This window comes from Dryobates pubescens, chromosome 8 (genome assembly GCF_014839835.1).
Source record: "Dryobates pubescens isolate bDryPub1 chromosome 8, bDryPub1.pri, whole genome shotgun sequence".
NCBI classification, from domain to species: Eukaryota; Metazoa; Chordata; class Aves; order Piciformes; family Picidae; genus Dryobates; species Dryobates pubescens.
This window is the reverse complement of record NC_071619.1, coordinates 12,753,969-12,780,508: the sequence shown is the minus strand read 5'-3', so window position 1 is coordinate 12,780,508 and position 26,540 is coordinate 12,753,969. Positions and strand designations below refer to the sequence as shown.

At 50.4% G+C, this 26,540-nt stretch overlaps 1 protein-coding gene across 6 annotated transcripts in view; it reads right to left on the bottom strand.

Moving 5' to 3' along the window:
- The window catches only part of LCOR (ligand dependent nuclear receptor corepressor), a 95,397-nt gene continuing 68,857 nt past the window's right edge, over positions 1-26,540 (bottom strand). For 4 of the 6 annotated variants that reach the window (XM_054163805.1, XM_054163803.1, XM_054163804.1 and 1 more), the window contains one exon: positions 7,472-13,889. In XM_054163805.1, the coding sequence (XP_054019780.1) occupies positions 9,398-13,889 (4,492 nt within the window). In that variant the 3' untranslated portion in view covers positions 7,472-9,397. Of the gene's footprint in view, positions 127-7,471; positions 13,890-26,540 lie in introns of those variants that run through there. The other 2 variants (XM_054163808.1, XM_054163810.1) reach the window with 2 other exon arrangements.

Here is a 26,540-nt window from a genome sequence, read left to right as displayed (position 1 = left end):
AATAAGCTGCAATAAAATACGGACCTTTAGAAAGCTCAGAGGGTGATACTGACAGTGGAGGAAGAAAAGAAAAACAAGGAGTTGGGAATCCTTGAGGAGTTCAGGTCTGAGTCAGGAACCTTTTACCTGGAACAAGAACACAACTTCTTCCATAGGCTAGGATGAAATAAAATACAGGAGCACAGAGTTCACAAAAATGGCGACATTTAGAGAGTTGTTACATACTCAGAGTTCAAAGGACCCAGCTCTTATAGCTATACATAGTGATTTAAAGCAACTTAATATAATTTTATTTCTTCTTCTTTTTTTTTTTTCTTTTCTTTTTTTCTTTCCTTTCTTTAATTTTTATATACACTTTCAAAGGTTCATCAGGTGAGGTATGTAAACATTATCTAATGGAAACCCCTCTCCACATTTCCAACTGAGAATTCACAGCAGACAGTTCATTTTTATTGTGGTTTTTTTTTTTTCCCCTAACTCAACCATGCAGTACTTCCCTCTTTCCCCCAGAGCAGCCGGGAAGGCCGGCCCCCAGCCACGGCTCCCCGCCCTGCCGCCGGGGCGGGCAGCCACCGCCGGGCCCTACAGTTCACATTGCTCAGGCTCAAACATACAGTACTGGACAGGAGGACTTTTCTGCTCAGTGTCTAAAAGTCATACAGAAAAAAAAAAAAACCGACCCAGAAAAACAGAAAAAAAAAACAAACAACAGAGAGGGGAAAAAAAACAAACAGGGAAACAAAAAAAAATACCCCAACTCTCCCAGGGAAGCAGACGCAGATGAAGGGAAAAAATGTTTGCCATCAGGGTGGAGATAACAGCTAAATGCTGAGCATCTTCTAAAAGAAGAAAATACTGGGGGGTTGTTGCCTTTTTTTTCCCCCCTTTCATTTTCTTGCCTTTTTTCCCCCCCCTTTCCTTTTCTTGCCTTTTTCCCCCCCTTTCATTTTCTTGCCTTTTTTTCCCCCCTTCCATTTTCTTGCCTTCCCCCCCCCCTTTCCTTTTCTTGCCTTTTTTTTTTCCCCCTTTCCTTTTCTTGCCTTTTTTTTCCCCCTTTCATTTTCTTGCCTTTTTTCCCCCCCTTTCCTTTTCTTGCCTTTTCCCCCCCATTCCTTTTCTTGCCTTTTTCCCCCCCCTTTCCTTTTCTTGCCTTTTTCCCCCCCCCTTTCCTTTTCTTGCCTTCCCCCCCCTTTCCTTTTCTTGCCCTTTTTTTCCCTTTCCTTGCCTTCCCCCCCCCTTCCTTTTCTTGCCTTTTTTCCCCCCTTTCCTTTTCTTGCCTTTTTTTTCCCCTCCCTTTCATTTTCTTGCCTTTCCCCCCCCTTTCCTTTTCTTGCCTTTTTTTCCCCCCCTTTCCTTTTCTTGCCTTTCCCCCCCCCCCCTTTCCTTTTCCTGCCTTTTTTATTCCCCCTTTCCTTTTCCTGCCTTTCCCCCCCCCCCCTTTCCTTTTCTTGCCTTTTTTTTTTCCCCTTTTCATGTTTTTTACACACCTGTTCCAAGGGTAAAGGAAGCCTGGGGCTGGCAAGAAGTCCTGCAGGGCTGAGCCCCAACAGCACTCCCCACTCCCAAGGGTGGGACTCATCATCATAAAGGCAGCAACAATCCTGCTGCTGATGCCACCCCACACAGACAGATGGGCTTGGTGGGGGCACAGCCAGGATGCATTTCCAGGCAAAAATAAGCTTGTTTTAAAAAAGAAAAGAAAAAAAAAGAGAAAGAAAAGAAAGGGAAAAAAAGGGGGGGGAAAGGGGTAAAAAAGGGGGAAAAAATCCAAACCCACTCAGGGAAAAAAAAAAATTACCTCAAACGTTCTAGAAAGAGAATAAAACCTGCAGAATGGTGAGCAAATAAGCAAACGACCTTCTGGAGCCAGCACTGGCACTTTAAAGGCGAGAGCAAAGACCCAAACGGAAGTGCAGGAGCCCCCAAGGCAGCTGCTCACTGCAGTAATACTCTAGCAGGAGTTTGCTCTTGGTAACTCCCTACCCTAACCTGGCTGTTTAGGGGGGGGAATTTCTTAAGCGTGACAGCAACTCCCGCCTTCGGCATCCCTGAGGATGCCTCTTGGGGCATCCCCAAGTGAGGAGAGACGCCCCTTCCGTGCTGTGCTGGGCGGAGTCCCCACCGGGAGCAGGGTTACTCGCACCCGGCCCTGAGCCCCGAGAGCCCCTGCCATCGAAGCAGGCATTATTACTACAAATCTTATTGCTTGCAGTGCCCCCTGCCCTGGGGAACAACCATCCCGGCTGGCCACGGGGAGCTTACTGCCTCCCCAGGGACCGTGGCCATCAACCAGGTCTGACATCATCATCATCATCAACATGAGATGAAGAGAAAGAGTTAATGCTTCACCTTGGATGTGACTTACAAAAACCAAACCGACCACCACCCCCCCCTCACCCCCACCCCCACCCCACCCCACCCCACCCCCTCATGCAATAGCCAGCCCTTTGGTTGCGGCCCGCTGGGCGATACAGCCCCACCAGCCGGCACACCAGTCCGAACCAGAACAGCCTGTGGAAAGCCCATGAAATAAATATTTTATAAAACTATTTACAATATTAGATCTGTGAGCATGAAGTGAGAGAAGAACTCTTTTTTTTTTTTCTTTTTTCCTGACACACCTCCCTCCCCCCCTCCCCCAAAACCAAAAGCTTAAAAAGTAGATTAGCATCCTGCTGCCTAGCACAACACTTATCTTACATGGCACCTACACATCATATATATTCACATTTCATTTTAAAATTAGGAAACTCTTAACAAACAGACTTAGAAAACATTGGCTAAGCAACGCAGCCCAAAGGAACCCTCGGCCTCCAGACCCACGCTGCAAATGCCGGCCGGCTGCAACCCAGCCCCTCTGGCTGCCCCCGAGCTGCCAAGGTGCCCTGAATTGAAGCCGTCAGCTGCCCCTCACCACCGCCACCACCAGTGCCCTTCAGCGAGAGGGTGGAAGTGCTTGTGAAAGAGAGGGCGTGTCTGCGGGGAGGAGAGGAGGAAGGATGGGGGACCGTGATTTCAGCTAAGCCTAGGGGTGAGCTTAATACAAACAAGAACTCCTGAGAACATCTTAGAACAGATGGATTCATTTCACAACCACCAAGCTAAAGGATGGGCTGAACGGATGCTAAGACACACAGGGTCAGGGGACACGCACAGTGCGGGGATGTCGCAGCCTCCTGGTTTGCTCCAAACATCCACCGCTACACCAAACGCTGCGGCGGCCTTCCCTGGCAGGGGGGAGCCTACCCTGCCTCGCTCCTGAGCCATCCAGGCCTACAGCCCGAGGGTGTGGACCCAAGGCCTTGGCTGGGGCTCAGCCCTCTCCCCCCGGCACAACCATCAGCAGCGGAAAGGCAAGAGCCCGATCCAGACAGCAGCAAGCACCTCCATGCTTCCCTGGGCACTGCCCATGCCTGTGGAAGGCTGGGAACTGCAGCTTTCCCAGTCGCCTTCAACCGGGAATGCATTGTCAGGCTGAAAGTATACGAGCTGGAGAGAGAATCTGTCCCTCTGCAAGTCTTCAAACAGGGCAGCTGAACATCTGTGTCCTTCTGAGACTGTGTCTTTGTTTCCCAGGAGGTTACTAGGAGCTAGCAGGCAAAACGTGGCTGGGGGTTGCCCACCAGCCCATTCTATCCTGCACTGAGAGGCTCCCCTGGCACAGGAGGGACAGGGATGCAGAGAGTAGAAGGGACAAGCTCGTTTCACTCTCCTGGCTGAAGAAGGGTAATCTAGCAACATGTCACACAACTTGCTGAAAGTATCAGCACTGGCTACACAGCTCTTTGGAGGAGGTTTGCTGCAGATGCACCTCACTGATGTGCTGTCAGCGGAACACAGATACACCACTGCATGCAGCAAACACGAGCGAAAAGGACCTCATCAGTGCTTCATCAGTGAAGAATATAAACATGTGCACACCTTGGACATACTGCATGCTCCTCATCATCAGAGAAACTCATTCCAGGGCTATCACTGAAGAACCTAACAGGTACAGATAGAAGAAGCCATCCTGGGCTCAAGCTGCAGCCCTCAGTCCCTGACAGAGAATTGTTGACTCGACAAACTCAGCCCCTCCCAAAGATTAGGTAAAATGGATGGTTCCTGACCACGTGAAGTGTGAAGACCCCGAGCTGCCAATGACAAGGTGAGAGAGGAAGAGGTAACCATGCAAACGAGCGATGGGGGCTGGCAGCAAGGGGGCGGCAAGGGCATCGGTGGAGGTGCAGAGCTAAAAAGATGCAGCTCCTGCTACAGGGACCGGGGAGCTGGGGTGGAGACTAGCGTCAAGAACAGGATGAGAAAGGGGCCACCAAGGAAAGCCAAAGTAACAGAAAGAGGAGAAGCCTGTTGGTGGGACACAGCACTTGTGCTGAAATCCGGAGCTGAAGAAGCAGACCAGGGAGCTGACCACGGTGGCCCAGAGGAGGAGGAGCGCAATGAGGCTTCGGAGCTGAGGATGGCACTGTGGTAGTGCCAGTGGGCAGCTCTGCTAATGGAAACACAACTCAGTGCCCGTGTGGAATAAGGCAATAAATCATGTTGCTTATTTCCTTCCACTCTCTGAGATCATCTGCAGCTCCCTGTGCGTCCCTTGCATTGCCTAGAAGCTGCTTTACTGGAAACAGGCTGCTCTAAGGTGCCTCAGCCGTACACCTCACTCCTGCCTCACTGCAGAACACACAGGAACAAGCTGTGCCTGTCCCAAGCCATTTACAAAGAGCAACAGGTTGCCTGTATGACATCACTTCTGCTCATTTTTGTGGCTCTTGTGCACTGTTCTGGCTGAACCATGGAGAGAGGAAATTGGGAAGTAAATGGGGAAGAGAGTAATGCCATGTGAGGACTGGGTGGGGGAAAAGAAAATGAGGGGGGGGTGGAAATCAAACATCTGAGCGCTGATAAAGAAATCGGAGCTCCCCAGGCAATGCCACCCTGCCAGGTAGTCACCTTACACATAGGCTCCTTAATTTTCTAACAAATTAAATTGAAATTTAATTTGCTAGCAAATTACAGCATTCTTCCTTCCTGCCCTAAAATACAGCACTCAAAGAAGCATGTGCAAAGCACTTGAAAAGTGGATCTCATCGTCAGCAAGGCCTGGAAATTCTCTTTATTACTGGTGTCACGTGGAGAATGCACACAGGAGGAACTGAGGGGGGCAAAGATGCTACCTCCCAGGCTAGTGACAGAAAGGAAAGGAGCCTGGCATAGAGCTGGGGATTTCCTCAGAGCAGAAAGCCTTAATGCTTTTCTAAAGAGGCTGACCATCACTGGCCCACCCTCACCCCTAGGGAAACCCAAAGGACTGCACAAATATGGAATTCAGAAAACCTTCACCAAAGCTCCAAAATTCTCACCTTGAGGTGGGCTACAGAGGTCATGCCCCAAGTGTATGCTGCAATAACTCAGCTGTAGGTGGTGGCTTTACCTTACTCATCCACGGCCAAAGCCTCCTCTCCATGAAAACTATCTGCATAAGCTAAACCCACCAGCCAGTGCAGCAGCTGCAGGAGGAAACACTCCTGCCAGGTCCTCACAAACACCATGATGTAGAGAAAAATCACTCTAATTTTATTCACAACTAATTTTTTTCAATGGGAGTTGCTGGGGGGAAAGGAGGAGGAAGAGAGCAGGGCAGCTCTTAGCAGCATTGACGTACTCAGCCGGGGAAAGCCCTGTAGAGGCTATAGTACCAGGGTCTGGTCCCAAGGACAGTACAGAAGGGAGATGGGGGTCGCTGTTGACAAGATCTCAGAGGATCTCACCCCTCAGGACATCCTGGATCAGCACTTCCTGCAAAACCACTGCTACTCGGCCTTGCAGATGCCCAAGATGCTGCTCTATCCCCTGCCCACTGGAGCCAGGTGCCCACAAGGGACACGCAGTGCATGCCTGGTCTAGGCTGGTCCCAGGCAGCAGTCTGGGGCCACTGCATTAAAGAATTGTATTTTAAAAATATCAGAATTATTTGCTTTCTCTTCATTTGCTTTCTGAAGACAAGCAAGCAATCTGCAGCCCAGGCCCAGAGCTCCCTTTCCTGTCCTCTCCTGACAAAACCCAAACCCTTTACCTTTCCTCATTACATGGTGCAGACATTCAGATTTACACCCATGAGGCTGAGCCCAGCTCCTGTTAAAAGGCTCTTTCCACAGATTTTGTGTTACTTTTTGTGCAGGACATGCCAGATCTAATGTGGGAAGCCACAGCTTGCTGAATGCCTCTGGCATCCTCAGGGAGAGAGAGAGCTGTTGGCTGAAAGCAATCATAGCCTGTGACAGCTGCAGGCACGTTGAGTTTCAGGCCATGTTGCCTACACACTGTCCAGCATGGTGGATGTCACCTTGGTCCTTCCCAGAACCCTGTGACTCCTACAGCATCTGCTAACAGGGCTTCTTCCCATGGGGACTTGTCTACAGCACAGGAAATCTCCATTAAATCAAGCTGAAACACAGCAGTGTGGCAGAAAACCACAGGCTGAGACTGGAAAGCCAAAGGGATGGGAAGAACATGGTTGTCCTTTTAGTATCTCTGCTTTCTCCCTGTGACAGGTTCTGGCCATTCTTCCCTGGAGCTAATGCCTGGCAGGGACGCTGCTGGGAATCTCAGCCCACTGATCCCACTGCTGCCTAAACCAAGCAGCACACATCAAACTGGGAGAGATGCTGCTCTCCTCCTGCACCAGTATGATACCTGCTGTCTCCCACCCTTGCCATGGTAAGCCAGCTGGTGCTGGTGGAGCTCCAGTGGGCAGGAATGCAGCTGGAAGGCTGGAGCAGCAGCATCCTCCCAGAAATGCACTTCATTTGTCATGGGTTTTATCCTATGAGGTTCCCATTCCAAAAAGCACAGAAGATGAAGACCAGAGCAGCCTGCATTTACCAGTGGCTAAAAAAATTAGAGAGGGAGAGAGAAAGCTCCAGGGAGTGCTTGGTGCCTGGTATGGCTCTGCATGTACAGCTTGGTGCAGGCACTTCAGGAGCAATGGTGAAGGGTGGAGAAAGAGGGGTTGTGAAGGATGGGGAAAAGGGGGGTTGCTGCCAGGGACCAGCACAATGAATGAAGGTAAGAGGGGCGCTCACTTGCATGTCCAGCCCAAGGGAAGAAGGGGAAACCCTGGGCTCACACACCTGTGGAGAGGCTGCCCCAGGTGGAGGTTAGAAGAGGACCACAAGTACGGATGGAGAAGCAAGAGGGAAAGACAACCTGTAAGAAAGGTACAGATCAGTCACTTGACTGCCACCAGTGCCCTCCTGCCTCACACCTCCCCTGAAACGCTTTAAAATCTTTCCTGATGGAATGTTTGACATATTTAACACATGCAGGAAAAATTAAAGTCACAGAGAACTTCGTATTAATCTGTACAGGGAATGACAGGCTAGATTTAATCACTTCCTAGCTGTTCAGAGAGTTAACTTCTTCTAGCATGATTCAAAGGAAAGGTAACTGATTTTTGTGGGTGTTTTTTTTTTTTTTTAATCAGCCATTTCATAGTAAGAGAAAAATGTGCTGCAGCCTCGTGTGCATCAGCGCTGGGGGAAGGGAATACCTGCAAGAGAGCCAGAGGTGCTCTGCGAAGGGCATGTGAACCTTAAATGCATTGTTTCATCCTCTACGCTAAACAGGCACAATTAAAGATTTAAAGACAATTCTCTGCCTCCCACCTCCAGTCCACGGGCTTTGGGATCTGGAGTTCAATGGCAGCTGTGAAAAGCAATTCCCCTTGCACCTGAGCCCTTTCCACCCTCTTCCCCCCGGCGCTTCTCAGATGCATGGACTGCCACCAAGCCTTGCTCTGAGCAGGGACAAGGAGCTGAGCAAGGACCAGCAAGTGGCTGTTAAAGGTTGAGAGCCCCAGAGCCTGCCCGGCACCCTCTCAGGCATTGCTGCCTTCTGCTTGTAAAGAGGCATCCCTCAGGATTCAGGCAAGCAGACTTTGTGCAGCACTGCTGAAGTGAAGCTGTGGAGATGCAGTGGCCAAGCAGGGTCCTCTCCCTGAGTGCAGACCGAGGCAGCTCCTCCACTGCCGCTGAACATCCCTGCCCAGCAGAGAAAGCACAGCCACACGCTCTGTGCACTTCTAACACATTGCCCTCAGCGGCGCTAGGCACCGTGACCCTGTTCTGCCACTGCAGGCCTCCAGCTGCCTTCCACACGTGCTGCAGAGGAGCTCTGCACAGGTGCTGCACAGGACAGGGCAGAGGCTTGGCCACTTCCAGACTCCACAGCACCAGCCATAAGCAAGGACAAAGCAACTGCACCTTGCCAGTAAAAGATGAAATGCAAATTATGGTAATAAATAAACTTAAATCAGTTCCTTATCCCAACCCCATTCCAGCTGCAAATCCTGGCTAAGGAGGGCGCAAGGCATGACACGCACAAGAACACAAGGTGAGGACCAGGGCTCTTCTTCTGCAGAGCATCATCAGAAGGAGCTAGAGCCCTTAAAGAGGGAGAAATTCAACCTCAGCAAAGCGCTTCAGAAGCTGCTCTGCTGTCAGAGGCCACAGAAATCAACAGGAGCACAGCAAAATGGGAGAAGGAGGTCTGTCCAAAAGCAGGGCACAGTGGGACCAATTCATCCCTGAAGCCAACAAGAAATAAAGACAAATAGGGCCCAGTGCACCCACCCAGCGGCAGTGGATGTGGCAGTCTGGTACCCTCAGCACCTCCTCCACTTCCTCTGCCTGAGTGGGACCTCCCCAGCCCCGCGGGCCACGCCATGGGGGAGCAAGGCAGCCATCAGCAGTACACACACCAGTAGACAACGAATACTTTGATGCAGGTAACATTGTGGGACACGAGCAGCTGCTACAGAGACAAACTGACAAGGGACAGATTTGCCTTTCTCTCCCTCGGTGATGGGAAATGGTTTTGGTTTTGCTTTAAATGCCACTAAGAAGACAGACAGAAGGAGGACTCTGAAGGAAAGGGAAATGTTTGAGTGCACCCAAAGGCTGCTGAAAGCTACTTCACGTGCACGACGGTGGTTTTCTTTCTGCTACAGTACAAGTGCTTGTGCCTCAAGTATAAAACGCAAGCCTCCAAATCGCACAGACCAGCTTCTCATTTTTATTTTTAAAGTGATAAATAAGGCACTGTACTTTCAACTGAAACTGCCTGGTTCCAAGTGTTGGGTTTCCTTAAAAAACAAAACAAAGCAAAACAAACCCAAGGAACGTTCAGACTGCAGAAACTTCCTTCTGAACAGCAGAGCCAGACAGGCTGACCTCTTCTCTGTCCCAGACACATCTGCCGATGCCTAAACTCACACGGGCGGTGTCCTGCAACTGTGGATTTTGAAAGGCTTGCTACAGCTTATAAAAGCAGCTTTAGTTAATGCGTGGTAACAGGTCGCTACTATACATCGCTTCTGTACACGGCCGCCGCCTCTGTGCTATTTCGGGTCGAGGCGCGAGCGCTTGCTGTGCGAGCAGTCCACTTTTGCCCTCAGCTTCCTCTTGCCCTGCGACCCGCTGCTCTCCTGCATCTTCTTCATGGACCTCGTCAGGGCCTTCCCGCCACCGGGCTTCTTGTTGGCCATCTTCTGCGATCGCGTGGAGGACTCCCCCAGGGGTTTCTGCTTGGGGGACTTGGCCAGCTCCTCGTGGCCAGGGGGCAGCAGGGCCCGTCTGCTCGTGTTCTCCTTGCCCTTCCGCGCGGGGAGCCGCACCTGCTTCAGCTGCCTTTTTGGGGCTCTCTTCTCTTTCAAAGACATTTTTCTAGCCAGCTTGTTGCTCCTCTCCATGGCAGCCTGCTTGCGGGTGGCAGGAGCTTTTGCATTCACCTCCAAATGCTTTATTTTACCGGCCTTCTTGGCAGGCAGCTTATCCTTGGTGGAGGAGCTTGATCTCTCCTGGGCACTCCCGCTCTCCTTCAGCATCCTCTTCTTCTTGCTGAGCTGAAGGTCAGCTTTGGGTGAGGGGTCATCCTGGGACTTGTTCTTCCCCTTCCGCCCCTTGCCTGTCCCATCCACTGAGGGACATTTAGCGGGAAAGGCATCTGCTTTGATCTGCAAGGCCAGCTTTGGAGACATCAGGGGGTTGATGCACAAGCTTTTTCGGCTCTGCTTGATCTCCAGGGGCGGGTGGTCCCCTGGGCCATCGCTCTTCTTCTCTGCCTTCATCATGCGATGCTGGGCTCGTAGCTTTCCCCGCAGGTTGGAGTACTTGCGCAGGATCCTGGTGCTAGCCTGCGTGGGCAAGCTGGGGGCAGGCTGCACGGTTTTGTCCTCACTCGGGTCCTTGATGCTGGCATCAGTGGGAGACGTCTGGCTGGGAGTGGTGGCTTCTTCAGCCTCTGCTTTATCAGCATTCTCCCGAATTTTGGCCCACAGCTTTTGGTTCTTCAAGTTATTCCGAGCTGGCGTAGTGGCAGCAAACTTCTTCAGGTGTTTTTTCAAACGTTCAGCTTGCAGCGAGCTGGGGTAGAGACTAGAGGAGGAGTACTTCTGCATGGGGACTTTGATGGGAGGGATCTCCCCTGGGAGACGGGTGTTGAGTTTCTTCACAATCACTAAAGACCTGGTTTCAGTTGTCTCCAGAAACCACTGGCAGATGTCTGACAGCTTGAAGGCCTTCATAAACAGCATCTGGACAGGAGAAAGCTTCTGCACTTCTAATGAGCCTCTGCTCTTCCGTGTCCTTTTTTTGCTTTTCCAAATCTCTTTCAGTTTGTCAGCTTTGTTCTTTACCTTGGGGGTTGGCTGCACCTCCTTCTCCAGCTGAATCCAACCCTTCTGAACTTTCATGTACTGAGTGTTGAACTCGGCAATGAGTTCCTGGTTCTCCTCTTCAGCACACCACTCTATGAACTTTGGTTTGTTGTCAGATGTGTCTATGTCCTCCAAGGCTGGGGAGTCCTCATTCCCTGATTTGCTTTTGTCCCTTGGTTTCGAGGCGGCTTGCATAGGCTCCTTCCCTGCTGTGCTCTTTTTTGCAGTGTCTACAGGTGTGGGTGTGTGTCTTAAGTTATAAAACTGCAGAGCAACCTTTTTATGCTTTGCAGCCTTCGCTGGAGGATGCTCACTTCCACCCCTGCTGCTGGGACGTGGAGGGGAATTAGCCACCAGCTCACAGGTCTCTAGTTTGTCTGTGCCCGTGGCACTGCCAGAGCTGTCCTCATCCTTTGTGCTGGCATCACCTGGTTTCACATCCACTTGCTGGGCATCATCTGCAGGCATGCTGCTCTCTGGAGGGAGAATGTTTCTCTTCTCAGAATCAGCCTGGACACTGATTTCCAGCATCTCACCTGACTGACTTTGGCTACTGTTAGCAGGGGAGTTGTCTTTAGCGGAATCTTCTCCCTCTGCCACAGTCTCTTTTACTTGGAAGCTTTTAGAGGTTTGTCTGGTAGTGACACCATTCTCCTTGCCTGGCTGCTGCACAGCAGTGCTCTCTGGAACCTGGTCAGCGCCCAGCCCCTCACTGGTTTTGAGCGGCACATTGGGGAAGCAGTCACCTGGGAAGTGTATGGATGCTGCCTCATCCAGTTGCACTTCTCTCCTGAACCGCTTAGCACCAGGGCTCTGGGAGAGTTTGCTCTCAGGGCAAGGAAGCTGCACAGAGCTGAAAGAGTCAGCATCCTCAGCACTGCCCTCGGTGAGTGACTGGGATTGCTGGCTTCGGAGACACCGGTCTGATGCCACAAGCACTCTCCTGCTTTTCTTCCGCTTCTTGTCTAGGCTGTCTTTGGAAGAGGCAGAGTCCTTCTCTGCAGTGTCCGAGCCATCGGGTTCAGGCAGCATTTCCCCTTCAGTGAGGTCTTTTTCACCTGCTGGGCTGTTAATCTGCACTACCTCTTCTTCTGAGATTTCAGGGACAGATGTGCTGGCTTGCACAGACCCCTTTTGCTCAAGGGAGTCATCACCCACCATGTCACATAATTCAGGTTCTGGTTCAGCATCGATGCTTTTGTTCATATCCATGCACTGCAAAGTGGCAGGGGACTCTGGGGAGCTCTCCCTGTCCACAGTGGCAGGGGGCTCATCAGCCTGTTGGTCTGGAGAGCGTGGGATGGGCTCTGTTGGATGCAGCTCACAGGGCTCCATATTCCCTGTGGCAGGAAGCTGGTCAGGATCCCTGGCACCACCATGGGCCTGGGGTGCTGTGTCTGCAGCATCAAAGTGCTGCGAAGAGGACTTTGGGTCCAGGCTAGCAGGGAGGTCAAGATCAGTTTGTACATCAGAGCCTAGACAACCTTCCTCCCCACCGGGTGCTTCTGAGATGCAAAGGGCAGGAAAATCAACAGCCTGCCCACTGCCATCCCCAGAGGAGCCCAGGCTGCTGCCAGCCTCGCACGGGACAGCGCCTCCTGCTCTCATCTCCCCTCCTTCAGCAGGAGGGGAGCCAAGCGGTGGCGAGCTGGTTGAGCTGTCCTCTTTCTGGGGACTGGGTGGAGCAGAGAGGGAGAAGAAGGGCATGGCCATGGTAGCTTCCCTTGACCGCAGCGCCCGGGTATCCCGGGGCTGCACGGGGGCTGTCTCAGCTCTCTCCCTCGTTTCTCGGCTGGTTGCCGCCCCTTTAGCCAGCAGCCTCAGGGAAACCCTTTTCTCGCCTTCCCAGCCTGCCCCCGCAGCGCCCCCCACCGAGAGCATTAGGGGCTGCTTGGTGCTTACGAGGGTCTCGGTTCGCAGCGCCGGACCGCTCCCCCTCTCCTCCGCCCGGGAGCTCTTAACCAGCGTGCGGACAGTCGGCAGCTCACAGCACTCCCCGTTGAAGTAATAGCCGCGGGTGCTCTTCCGCGCGGTCCTGCGGGACGACACCGACCGCTGGCTCTCGAAGTGGCACTCGGTGATGGGCTGGCTGATGTAGACCACGTCACACTGGTTGTCATAGTCATTGATCCTCAGCCCCGACGCCTTCTTGCTCTTACGAGTGGACCTGAGGGAGGCAGCCTTGGCGCGGGGATGCCCACTGGCGGTCCGGTGGCCAGCCGGCGCAGCACCGGCGGGCAGCCAGCCCTCTTTGGACTTGTCGAGTGGGTCCTTGTCAGCTGGGTGCAGGTGGCAGCCTGCCTTGCCCTTGGCCACGGCGTGCAGGTGGTTTTCTTGCTTTGGTCTCGCGTCTTGTTCTTTCGCGTCTAAGTCCTGGTGCAAAGATGCTCTTGAGCTGCATTGCAAAGTGTTCTCTTTGTCAGCTCTGCGAGGAGGGCTCACAGCAAAGCCAGGATCCCAGGCTTCTTCCGGCAGAGCTCTGAAAGAGCTCTTTTGGGACCCCAGACAACTGTCTAAGCTGTCCTCGCCGCCGTTCACGTTTGCCACTTTGACCGAGATGTAACCTTCCACAAGAGTCTTACCTGCTAGCTGCTCTTTATTGTCCTCACACTTTCTGACGCTGGCTTCTTGCTCATGCCCAGTGGCTTGCTGCCCTTCCAGGCTCTTGGTGGCATGATGGAAATTCAAAGAGGAAGAGTTCAATGTGCTGAGGTATCCTTGAGTGGAGCTATCCTTTGGACTAGCAGAACGAAGCCTGGTGACAGGGAGCTCAGAGAATTCCCTTCTCAAAACAGGACTGGAGCTCTCTGCTCTGTCCAGAGACTTCAGCTCCACTGGCTGCTTCAGGCCTTGTCCTGTAACATGCAGGGGGCCGTCAGACCCCGACTGTCCTGGGTCCAAGGAAGAAGGGAGCTTTGATTCAGTACAAGCAGCACCCTTATCCTGATTTTCAGTGCTTTGCTGGCTACAACCAGAGCCACAAGTAGAGGCCTCCATGCTCTCAGATTCAGGCAAATGCTGGACTTCAGAGTCTGGTTGTACTTCAGTGTATATGTCGTTTAACACACGGATGAATTGCTTCTGGTGATGTGTACACAGTCTGACCATAAACTTTTCCAGTGGAGACTTCGGTTGATTGTTAGAGTCTATTGCTATTGTCTCTGCTGCATCCTCACTAGAGAGACAAAGAGAGAAGCAATCAGTAACATGTCCCAAGGAACAAAAGTTTGTGCTGCAAAACTGGAATGACCCTTTCTCCTCCCACTTGAGCATAGCACCTGCCTGATCAAGCATCCTGTCGTCATGGGGCTGGCAGGTATCCCTTCAGCATGCACACTTATGTATGCACACTGTTGGTGGGACAAGGACTGCATTTCTCTCTGTCTCCTACTGCCAGAGCACCCACACGTACACACTAGGACATCCTGGCGTGTAGGCACCATGTGACACATTCAAAACAAACCTATGCTTCCAAGTGAGAATCAGATTCAGTATCTGCATCATGCCCACTGTAGAAGGGTCAGCACTTCTGGGACCCATCAGGACAACTGCAGACCTCTGCCTGCTTCATCTGCACAGCCAAGCTAAGTGGGAGCAAAGCAGCATCCCATCAGGGCAGTCAGATGCTAGAAATCTCCAACTACTCTTAAGCCTTAAAATTCTGCTTATGTCTTGGTGCCAGAAGATGGATCTAGGGCAAAACGAGCAGATCTGCGTCTCCCCTGCAATCAGTGGAGAAATGCTGGCGAGCTCCCAGCCTGCAGGACGTGCAGGCAGCAATGCACCCATGAGTGGTGCGGTGCCTTGCCATCTGCACTGACCTTTGATTTACTGCCATTTGATAAAGTGGCTCTGTAGCTGATAGTCACCCAGAGTGGTTTGCTTCTACAGCACAGGATCACAGCCACTAGCTAGCTCTCAGACCCAGGCAATTATCATTTACCTGCTCGACAGAGGCAATTAATTAGGACATATTGGTGGAGAGGTTAAAGGATAGATAATTGCCCGGTGTTTGCACGAACTCATCAGGAGTGCCATGCCAGGTGCTGTTATCAAGACCAATCTGTTCCCAACGGCAGCACAGGCAATTCCCACCCAGCTCCCCACACTGAGGGTGCCCTGCCACCCACACTGCCTGGCATGAGATCTTTGCCAGCAACACTGGGTTGCTTTGCAGTAACAGTTGAACTTTGCACATCCTGGCCTTGTACCAGAGGAATGAAAGCTGTTTCATCCCCTCTACAACCTTGCTCTCCCCACCAGACATCAGATGCCAACCTTGCTCACTCAGCTTTCTGGAGTGGGTTTTCCCTCCCCATGCTGCCAGGCACAGGGCTCAACAGGGGGACAAGGAGAAAGAGCCCCACCTCAGAGAAGCCATTGGCAGAGAAAAGGAGCAAAAGACAAGGACCAGAGCCGGCCATGCTCGGTGGCAACCAGGGTGCTGGAGCCAGCCCCAGGCAGCTCTCACCTGCGGCTTACTGCTTGCTGCATTCTTTGAACTGACAAGTGCTAGGGAAGCACCTCCAGCAAGCCATTTCTCCCCAGCTCATGGACTCAGCTCCCACACTCAACAAAGGGCAGAGAAAGGCACCCAAGGCTCACTTGGGGCCTGGCCAGGTGGCACCCAGCCTCCTCTTTGCCCAGAAACGCTAGGCTGCAGCCACGCCTGCCCTGTACAAGGGCGAGCCGGCCCTTGGCTTTCCAGTTGTAATTTTCAAGCGTAAGGAGGCATCACTTCTCAGTCATGGCTGCTCAGTTTCCTTGGGCAGAGTTTTCCCAAAGCCACCCAGAAAGGCTGAGTGAGCTCAGCTCACCAAACGTGTCCCAGCACCCCCAGCACGTATTCCCGGGGTTAGCGACAAGCAACCTACCTCAAGACTGCTTTACTACACCTGGGCGAACACCACCCTCCAGTAACCGTCTCAACTGGTTCTACCTGGCGCTGCGATGACTTTCAATTTGGAATGCCTGGGATTAGTTTAAATCAAAATGCTTAGATACAACCTGGCCCCCCTCCAGAGCCCTGCACGGGAAGGGTTATGTCAGCCAGGATCTCTTACACGGCCCAACTCCTCCCATCTGCTGCATAACAAAAGGGATACAAAACCTTTGGCCCCCATGCAAGAGGAGGGCTTGGAGCAGGGGGCTTTGTGAAGAGGCTGAGCTCAGCACAACCTCCTTTCCACCTCTGCACAAAGAGGGTGGTTGCTCTCCTCTTACCTGCTCGTCAGCCCAGCTCCTAAGAGCTGCAGCCATCTTTCCCCAGCGAGCCCGAATTTATAACAGCGGCAGCAGAGGCGTGGCCCTGCCCCAGCCCACTGTGCCACCACACACCTGGACAGCCTAGGGTGGCAAAACAGACAACACCCTCCTTGCCAAGGCACTTTCAGCTGCTACACACAAAGGACTGCGAAGGACGAGCCCATGGCATAGGTGAAACGGTTGCCGGGATGGGTGGTGAGTAAGAAAAGGTGAGCTACAGGCTGGGCAATGCCTGGCAAAGGAGGAGATTGTGGGTCTGTGTACAGAATCCCTAACATGGGAGAAGGAACAGAACAAAGTGGCCAGGCACAGCCCTTTCTCACCTTGCAGCAGCCATGCTGAACACAGCCGTGTGCAGACCACGCCTGCTTTGCATGAGTGTGTGGGGCTGGACAAGACCTGCTGGTATGGCAAAGGAACTCGGGCTCCCTGGTCCTGAAGGCTCCAGGGTAGCATTTCTGCCTTGCCCTTAACTCATTTCTTCCTCTGGAGGCCTTTGTGCTCTTTTTCATCTTATTTGCCTCACTGTACTCCAAGGAATCAATCTGAGATACACACAGCTTGTCAAGCTGTAAATTCAAGAAACAGAGATAAATATTTTTCCTGCTTGATAAAGAAAATAAATCCACTGATCCTCAATGCTCTTTGTCCTTGGAAGACCCATCTGTGGCTCAGTGACACAGTTCACCTGCAAATTCTCACCTTGAGCACATCTGCTCCTTCCCCAGTCCACCTTTGTTTGGGTACTGCAGGCAGTCTCCCTCTTTTTTCTCAGTTTCAAAGGATAACCTTGAGGCAGAACTCTCCCTGCCAGTTGCAGTCAGACTCTCAGCACGGCTGACTCCCACCTTGGTCCTTCCCCTCCCCATCCCTACAGGCTGCTGAGCCTGTGCCTTTTCATCTTCAGATTTCCCAGACACAGTTCAGCGCTCTCTGGGACCCAGTAAACCAGCCTTGATAGCTGCCCAGCAGTTCCCACTATTCCTGTCTGTTCTAGCTATTACTACTGAATAAAACATACTCATGGCCATTCTCTTGCCTGGTAGCTGATGGATGTAGGATTGTCTGCATCCTCACCACTTCAGGCAGTTCCAGAGCAGAGCTTGTTTCATGATCACGTGTAATAGAAGAGTTTATTTCAAGTGCCCCCCAGCTTCAGGCAGGTTTGGTTATGGACTGTGTAAACTGCTTATCAGAAAGGACAGGGGAGGTGAGCTGACTGCAGAGCTGAAGTGCCTTCCTGAGGAAGGTGCTAGCTACCAGCAGGTTCCTCAGCTCTGCTGGCAAAGGCACAATGGGAACTGAAGACTGACAGGTGAACGTGCAGGATAGGAACTGAAAACACAGGTTTTAAACAGGAGTAAAAGTTGTGCTCAGGAGGCAGCCACTCCTCTCTCTGAACAGCCTGGCTGCTGGGAGGCACAAGGCAGTTTGGGGTATGCAAGGGGAATGTGTCGTTTCTCTCAAGGGATGGAGAAGCCACAAGCCTACTGTAGCTTCTTGGCTGGGACAGACAGCTTACTGTGGACCCTCTAGAACGCCCTTAGCCAAGCTGCAAAGCACATTCACAAAGCCCTTACGGGGTACTGAGAAGGATTCACTGTGACGGGACAGACAATCCAGCTGCCAGTGAACCTTCCTGCAGAGCCTGAGAGAGGGCAGGTCTGCCCTTTCTGGCCACCACCCTTGCAAGCTGCGGCTGCTGGGGCTCCACTGCTCCTGTGCCCCAACATCTCACTCCCAGCCCCTCTGCACATCTTGCCTTGTGCCAACAAAAGATACTGGCATCCCAAGCAGATCTTATCACCTGAGACCCTTGCTGCCTGCCAGCCCTTCTAGCTTTCCCAGGGCAGTCCTGTTCTCTCCTCCTTTCCCGCCTGCCGCAGAAGGTGTCAGAGGCATCAAGGGGCAGGAGCTGTCAGAGACACAAACGGAGCTGTTGCTACGCAACCCCGGCGGCACAGCAATTAACGCTGGGGAAAACGTGCTGTGCTCTAAAGCTATTTGCATAGCTGCGTGCTGCAATACGTTTGTTTGCATTGTGCCTCTACTGTTTAGTGGAGTTTAAAGGCAACCCTCCTCCAGCTCTTGCTAGGGGGAAACCCAGAGCCTACAACAAAGGCCATGCAGTTTGTGGTGAGGGAGCTGGGGGAAGGCAGAGGTTGGTTTATCTGTAACATCTACAAACTGCACAGGTATAGGATTTACAAGACAAGAGGGAAAGGACAAATTGTCTGGATTTCATCCTGCGTCTCACCTTGTGGAGCCAGATCCTGCTGAGCCCCTGACCTGCTAGTGGTATTACCACATGGAGTGACACCATGCTCGCTCGGCTTGTGGATGCCAGAAACAAGAGCTTCACGGGCAGCCCAAGCTGCCTGTGACTCAAGAGTGTGGTTTAGTGGGGGAGCAAGGGGGAGAAGATGAAGAAAGAAATCAACTGGTTCACACCAGCCTACCTGAGACACCAGTCTCCAAAAACCTGCTGATTGCCAACTGCAGTCTTCTGGTTTGCCCACCCCAAGTTTGTCACTATTCAGCATGAAGCCTGTGCCCTTTTAGGGTTTCTTTTTTTAGCCCTCGAACATCAGTTTGATTGATTATAAGTTTACAAGTATGTTTTGTATCACAAGAAGCAGCAGCAGAACAAAAGTTCAAGGCTAAGTGTTTCTGTTCCTTTCAGACCACTCTAAGCACCAGCATTATAGTTCTGTAAAAGAAACAAAGCATAGCTGTAAACTTATAAAATCCAATTTGGTGTTTTAGGGTGGTGGTGGTGGTGTCACCTCTTCCTTCCCTCTCCTACTGTGACACAGCTGACCACTGGAGTACCCCACCAAGCCAAAGGGTGCCTTGGAGATCTGGCTAAAGGCAGAGACTTTCAGAAATAGAGATCACTAAGAAGAAAGCCCAACCTATGAGTGATGCTCTTCTTCAGCTGAACTCAAAGCACTGGCCATGCACACTTTGACCCCTAGGTTGAAAGCATCATGCCTCACTGCCCTTGGGTGGCACCTCCAGCCCTACTGCTTTCAGCCACTTCATTTATTTTTCAAGGCAAGTGGAAATGCCATTTTGAGGGACTGCAAAGGAGGAGCAGCCTCTTAAAGAGAGCTGACCCCAGCCCCAGGGGCGTTGTGAGTCCTGTGCGCTGAATGTGTGCTTGACAGCAGCTGTGGCTGGGGGTTGCCAAAGGTGGGCTCATTTTCCCCAGTGTTGGGGGGGTTGCAGGCAGAGCCACATCAGGGCCTCACCCTGTGGAAAGGGGAAATGAGTTCTCTACCAGCCCCAATTCAGCTTGCTGAAGCAGCTGTGTGAAAGCAAATGCCAGAAGGGAAAGACACTGGACCGAAGCAGGAGGTGGCATCTTGTCTTTCAGCAGCAGCTCACACTAACGTCACCACAGTGGCCATGGAGCCGTGGCTACTGCCAGCTCTCTGCCAGAAATTATTATCCCAGGGTGGCAAAAGGCAACCCACATTCCATCTTCCCAGCTCCACTTGACATGCAGTGTCATGCTCAAACCCACCCTTGCTCCCAGCTGCAGCACAGACCTCTTGCTGCGAGTGGTGGCAGGGAGGGCATACATTTCCTCCTGCTGGCGCTGCTCTGGGATGCGTCGATCCCTTGCAGGGAATGGGCAAAACAGCCCTGGGCACAAACACTGTAAGCTACTGCAGCCAGAGTTTCTGGAGCTCATCTCTCAAAGCCCCAATTAAAGGCTGACACTGGATGTACCAGTTTAAACGCCTGTATTTCAATCCTCAGAAATATGCCTGGCACCTAACACTCCCCACACAGATGAATGAGTTCCTTCACACCTCTGTGGGTGCTACAGTAATTCTCTCTCACTGCACTGAAAAAAAAAAGAAAAAGAAAAAGAAAAGCAGCACAGAAAGAGCTGAGGCTTCCCACAACAGCTAGGAAGCATTTTCCTTCTCTAAATTAAAAAGGTTAATTTGTTCAAGGCACAGACAAAATAACTATGTAAATATTTGGGCCGGGTTCTCAAGGCCCCTGAATTTACACTGTTCTTGGTGACGCACAGAGGGGATGGACTGAGCTTGCATTTCAACTGAAAAGCAGGAAGAAACAAGTTATAGATGGGGTTTGTTTGGTTGGGGTTTCTGTCAGCTGCACGTATTCATCAAGGTATCCAGGCTGTACAATAAGCAGACTGACTGGATAAACAACAGGCATCCATCACAGATTCAGACTTTTTAACCCTTCAGAGTAATGTCATTTATTTGCTGACTTATTTTTAAAGTAGTTAAAATATTTATTAACAGCCACCTTCTCCCCACCTGTGGCCAAATAAAATAATCAAACAAATCAAAGTTGGGTTTACATTATAAAAACAAACAAACAAAAAAAACCAACAACCACCCAAAACCCACAATAAAAACCTCAAACAAGTATTACAGAATCACAGAATCAGTCAGGGTTGGAAGGGACCACAAGGATCATCCAGTTCCAACCCCCCTGCATGGGCAGGGACACCTCACACTAGATCAGGCTGGCCAGAGCCTCATCCAGCCTGCTCTTAAACACTTCCAGGGATGGGGCCTCAACCACCTCCCTGGACAACCCATTCCAGGGCTTCACCACTCTCCTGGTGAAGAACTTCCTCCTCACATCCAGCCTGAATCTCCCCACCTCCAGCTTCATTCCATCCCCCCTAGTCCTGTCACTACCTGATATCCTAAGAAGTCCTTCCCTCTTCCTTATATTCCTGTCAAAGCTTTTTCCACTCCCACCTTCCCCAAGTCACTAACCCAGCTGTATCCTGTAGTAGTTTACTGTCACTTGTGATACTTTTAATGCAATACTTAATGACTAATTAAAAATCTTACCACCGAGCCATTGCTTTAAAACCAAGGGAAATGTATCACGTTGGAAACATATTCTATATTGTAGCTTTCAGAGCCTTTCTAGAATGGTCCTCTCTAATTTTTCTAATTACCAAGGACATCTGGGACCTTCCCTTTAAGGAAAATTATAAAAAAAGAAAGGAAAGGAAAAGGAGAAAGGAAAGGAAAAGGAGAAGGAGAAAGGAAAGGAAAAGGAGAAAGGAAAGGAAAAGGAGAAAGGAAAGGAAAAGGAGAAAGGAAAGGAAAAGGAGAAAGGAAAGGAAAAGGAGAAAGGAAAGGAAAAGGAGAAAGGAAAGGAAAAGGAAGAGGGAAAAAAATTACTGTAAGTGTTTTTCAGCATCTTCCCTGAGCTAGGTGCTCCAAAAAAACATAGCAGCAGAAGGTCAGAATAGATAGTAGCACAGAAGCCATAGATAGCACAGAAGTGCCACAGATAGCACCAGAAGACAGATAACAAAAGTGTGCAGGGCGCAAAAAAAGCAAATTCTTACAATAATTGTCACAGCTTTGCACATGGTTTAACAAAAGCAGCACCCAGTTAAGGCACAGGAGAATGAAGCACAGGGACTGGTCCTACGGAGCAGGGAGGTTACCCTGAGTATGTTTAACAGTCCCTGGTATGATCTGGGAACACAAGCTGGCTCTGGACCCCAGCTGAGGCAGTTGTGTGGCCTCTCGCCCACTCCCGAGCCCATCGCTGTCAGCTCCCTGTCCATCCTGCAGTAAACCAGGGTCCAACCTTTCCATGCCCAGCCCTGTGGCATGCACATGCAGGTCAGCTGGACCCTCTGCAACCACAGAGGTTCTAGAAGATTCAAATCCTCCACTGAAGGTGCCCTCATCTGCAGTAAATGAAGGCTTGTGAGCACGATATGCTGCTGTGCTAAATCCCCACCTTCCCCTCCTACATTGCCTCTGCAGGGCTGCACCAGCGGGGTGGAAGAAAACCCCAAATTCCCTCTCTGCAGACATTGAAGCTGCAGTCCCAGCTCCGAGAGGCACATTTGCCAACCACAGCCACTGTCTACTTCCAGAAGCCTCCAAGGATTTAAAAGTCTGTGAATATCCAGGACCTCTTCTTTGCCAACATGGATATTAAAAAGCAAATGCAGCAACTAGGCAGAGTGCTTGCTTGAGCTAAACACTCTCAGCCCAACCTCTTTGCCAAGGCTTGGGAGGGGCTAATGCAAGACATTTGGAGACCAGAGGGTATCTTGGGCGTAATTAACAGACGTTGGGGGATATGACCCCATTTCAGATAACCTGGAGACTCAGATAATTGGGCCTCAGATAATCAAGGCCACGTTGTTAATAGGCGCAGTATCCCAACTCCTAATGAAGGGCAGCATTTCCCCGTGTGCCAGTGCTACACCTCCTTGCACACAAATGCCTGGTGAAATATGAATTAGTGGTTGGATGCCTGTCCATATCCTCTGTCAGCTGCCGGGCTGAGCAGCAAGCCCTCTTTCTGATGCACCACTTTGCCTGACTGCCTGGGAAATAGGTTAAGGCGGAGAGGTGGATTGCAGCCCCGAACGCCTGGGGACGAGGCTGTCTCAGAGCTGATGGGCTAGGTAAGCTGTATTTTGAAAGTGGGTTAATTTAACTGCCATTCAACTACCACTAAATGATGTAGGTTAATTTTATAGTCTGATAACTATTAAGAAACCAAAACATAAGGCAGGAAACGTCTCTATGCACGCCAGTGGGGAAAGGTTTCCCCTGCGCTAACGCACACCCTCTCCTTCAGCTCAAATCCCTCATCCTCCTTCCATTCCTGCACATTCCTCGCAGCGACTCTTATTTTTAACCCTTATCATTGCACACTATTGTCCTTCCTCCCTCTCTTAAGAGACTCTATTCTCCTCTCAAAAATGTTGCCAGCTTGTTAACCCAGCACACAATTATTTTTTTCTCCATCACAGATCTCAGTGCTAAAGAAAGACTAACAAACAAATCTGCCTGACCACAGCAAACAAACATCCACCAACACATCTGCTACGTGTCTGGCTACATGGCCAACTGAGGCAGGGAACTACACCTTTGCTCAGCATGGAACACACCATCACCACTTACACACCCAGCTTTCTGTAGGGTTATTTACTGTATTTAAAGCGTCCCTGGGTGGGTTTTTTTGGCAGTTCACCCTTTCTAATTGGAGGCCGCTGTTAAAACGTGATTATCTCCGTGCAGTTTTCCTTCCCACAGCATAATGATAGGTATTGTTTGTTTCTTTATACTGGGGACAAACCCCATCAATTGCTAGTTTGCCATAAAGAGAAAAAAATAACAGGAAAAAAAGTAAATAAATGTAGCAACAGCAGCTTATGCCTGCAAAGGAACAGATCCCTTGGAAAATGCTGAAGTGACTCATCACTCCCCAAGCATAATGAGGGGGAGTTGAGCACCAAAGCCAGGCAGATTCCCCCTGAGATGCCTTCCCAGATTGCTTCCCTCTGACTTTTCCACTTCCTTAGTCCCACTGCTCCCACAAGCAGGAAAATGAGTCGCTAACCTTCACAGAGGAAACTAGAGTGATGATGACCCATTAGCACATGCTGCCTGTCAAGCACTCATGGATCTCCTCTATCACAGATGTCTTTTATTGTGTTAACAGTAAGTGCACTATGCAGGCCCTGAAAGCTCAGACAAATGAACTCACGCTCAGTGTGGTGGTCGTGAGACCACAGCACTAAGGAGAGCTTTTTTACTGTACTTTATATGACCAGAGAAATACAGTATGTGACCATCCCCAGGTATTCACAGCAAAACCACCTCTGAAAAACACTCCTTGCAGAGACTGACACGTTCAGTCAGGGATGCCAGAACACAAACCTCGTACACTGTGGGGATTTTTGACCCACAGAGGGCTGAGTGCCAGATTCCCTGCTGGCCTGCTGAGGCCTCCCTATTCAATCTCATGAGGGAAGACCTTTTTTTTTTTCCCCTTAGGAGTTAACAGAGCAGACAAAACAGCCAAAACCCAACCAAACAGGAACCTACTCTTTGCCAGCACCAAGATACTACCTGGTGCTAGGTTACACTGATTTGAAGCATTGTAACTAATTATTGTTCCTAATTTAATAGCAAGATCATTAAAGGGGCCACAAGGCATATTTCCTTTAAACCCAGAGTTCTTATTTTTGCTTTCATCAATTAGCAATCCAGTCTACACTCAAACAAAAGGCACCAACATTAAGGACAGGGATAGGCATCAAAAACTAGAACCACAGAGCAGTCACCCTTACCATGCACACTTGTGTCAGCCTGTAAGAGAAAAGCCAACACAGGGCCTGAAAGAAGAGCAAAGATCCACCTTTCTTAATGCATCAACAGAAAAGCTCACTGAATTACAGCTAGGCAAGTCTCTAGCAAGTAGTGAGGTTAGGTAGTTGTCACCATGGTTCAATCTGAATTTGGTTATTAGTGAAGACACTTAGGCACTGATTAAACTGGTTTAGCTTCACATCTCAGGCTAACATTTGGTGGCTAGAAATCAGAAGAAACCTTGCATTTCTGTAGAGAGCACATCTATTATGATAGCTTCTCATGCAAACCCAGAATCCTACTGTGTCTGTCTATTTTATTGGAAGAATCTCCTTTCAAAGTGGTTTAAAACTCTCTCTAACACTTTACACACAGCAACTTGCTTTAAAGGCCTGGAAGACATCTGAAGACAACACCGTGTGTGACCACAGCACATAGGAAAACATGAGAAAACTATCCCACTACATTCATCTAAAAGGGGAAGATGGCAGAGAGTAGTGGAGTCTCCAAGCAAGAACCTCAGGTGTAGATTACAGCAAGGGTACTGGTACAGGCATTGGTGGTGTGTACGAACACCCCTTCACATGTCTGCGGAAGCTGTTTGGCTGTCAGCTCTCCTGCAGAGCCAGAGTAACTTTCAACAATCAATGTTAGAGCCTTTCTCTAAAGCTCACTGAGAAGTAAAGCACAGTCAAAGCCTCAGCTTTAAGAAAGGAAACCATAAAAGCCCCTTTCAGAGTTGGGGATGTCATTCCAAAATGAGCTAAGCAAGCCCCACGCTTTATTAGCTGGGCAGGAGGGATCTGGGACATGTGATGATGGCATCTAGGGGGGAGAAAGGGGGAGAAAGGGGGAGAAAGGGGGAGAAAGGGGGAGAAAGGGGGAGAAAGGGGACCAGAAGATCCAAACCCCACCTTAGCAGCTGTAACAAACTGCCTATGCAGCACTATCATTTTACAGTTTGCTGACAAGCTTGTACAGACAAATCACTCCTCCTGTGGGCACAGGGGTGGCTGATCTGCACCCAGAGGCAGAAGTCCAGCAAAGGTAGCCACGCAAGCCACAACTGAACCAGCCCAAGTAACAGCACAGGAGACAAAGCAGGAGCCATGGCATGGGCTGAGAGAAGTGTGTCACTGGATCTACCACAGCTCTCACACAGGTTGTGGCTGGAGTCTCTACCTTGTCCTTCTCTGTCACTGTGGGTGTGTGGTGGGTTAGGATGCTGCTTGGTTCCTTGGGGAGAGGCAGCTTCCTTTTCATACAACCTTTGCATTTTCAGGCAGCAGTGCTTATATTTCTAAGCTCTGAAAGGTACCTTAAGTGTTTCTAATTTTAGCTGAGCCTTTAAAAAAATCCTTGGGAGATTTGAGCTGCAGCCATCTCATACCAAAATCTCAGACCTCCTGCAGAGCTGCACGACACCTGCGGAGGAGGAGGCGGCAAGTGAAGGGTTTAGAAGTTGCCTTTCAAATCCGACCTGGGAGTTTTGATGAATTAAAAGTGACCTGTGAAAATAACATTAAATTGTTTTGTGCTTCCTCTGCATTATACTAAGAGAGGCCTTTTAAAGGTTGTGTTGTCTGGGGTTTTCAGGGAGGTGGGCGAGATGGAACTTAATTAATTCATAATTCACAAGTGTGAAGTTATTCAGATTTCTTCTGAATTTCCTACTAGACAAGGGAGGGAAAAAAACCTGATTTTAAGTCTCAGAGTCTGCATCAAACACAGCAGATCAGGGGAAACAGTACTCCCACAAATGGTGTTAAGCAGATGTTACGAGGCTAGAAGTATCCCACATAACCGCCTTGAGAATGACTCTATTCAAAAGATCAACGTTTATCTGAGTCTCTGCCATCTTCATTTTATCAGACTGGATTTGGCCCTAACACTGCAAGGTCTGGTTTTGAAATTGCCTTTGGCCTGTACACCTATTCCTCTCTACATGAATCACTTTCCTAAACAGGCTCAAGACTTGCTTCCATTACAGCAACAGTTCAGCAAGTACCCATGGCTGGACATCTGTCAAAGCAGAGGCTGCAGATCAAGAAATTAATGATTTGCCAAAGGATATTCCTGGATAAGGATTTAAATCCTTCCCCCAGACCCACCTTTGTCAGGCTTCTAGGAAATGAGAGAGCTCAGCACACTTGGGCAGGAGAGCCACTGGTGATCTTGCCTTACTTGAGGAGGATACCAGAGCAAGCTCTGCGTTGCTGCTATTGGACTCTGAGCAGCCACAGCAGAAGGTCTGGTTGCACAAGAAGGGGTAAGGGTGATGCTCAGGAATTTCCTTCATTAAATCAGCGTCACTCTCAAAACTTCAGTTGATCCCCAACACAAAAGTCTTTTGATCCTTCCTGCTGAGGTCAGGGAGTTGCTACTTTCAGGTCTAGTATTAATCCCAACACTTGCAGGTAGTG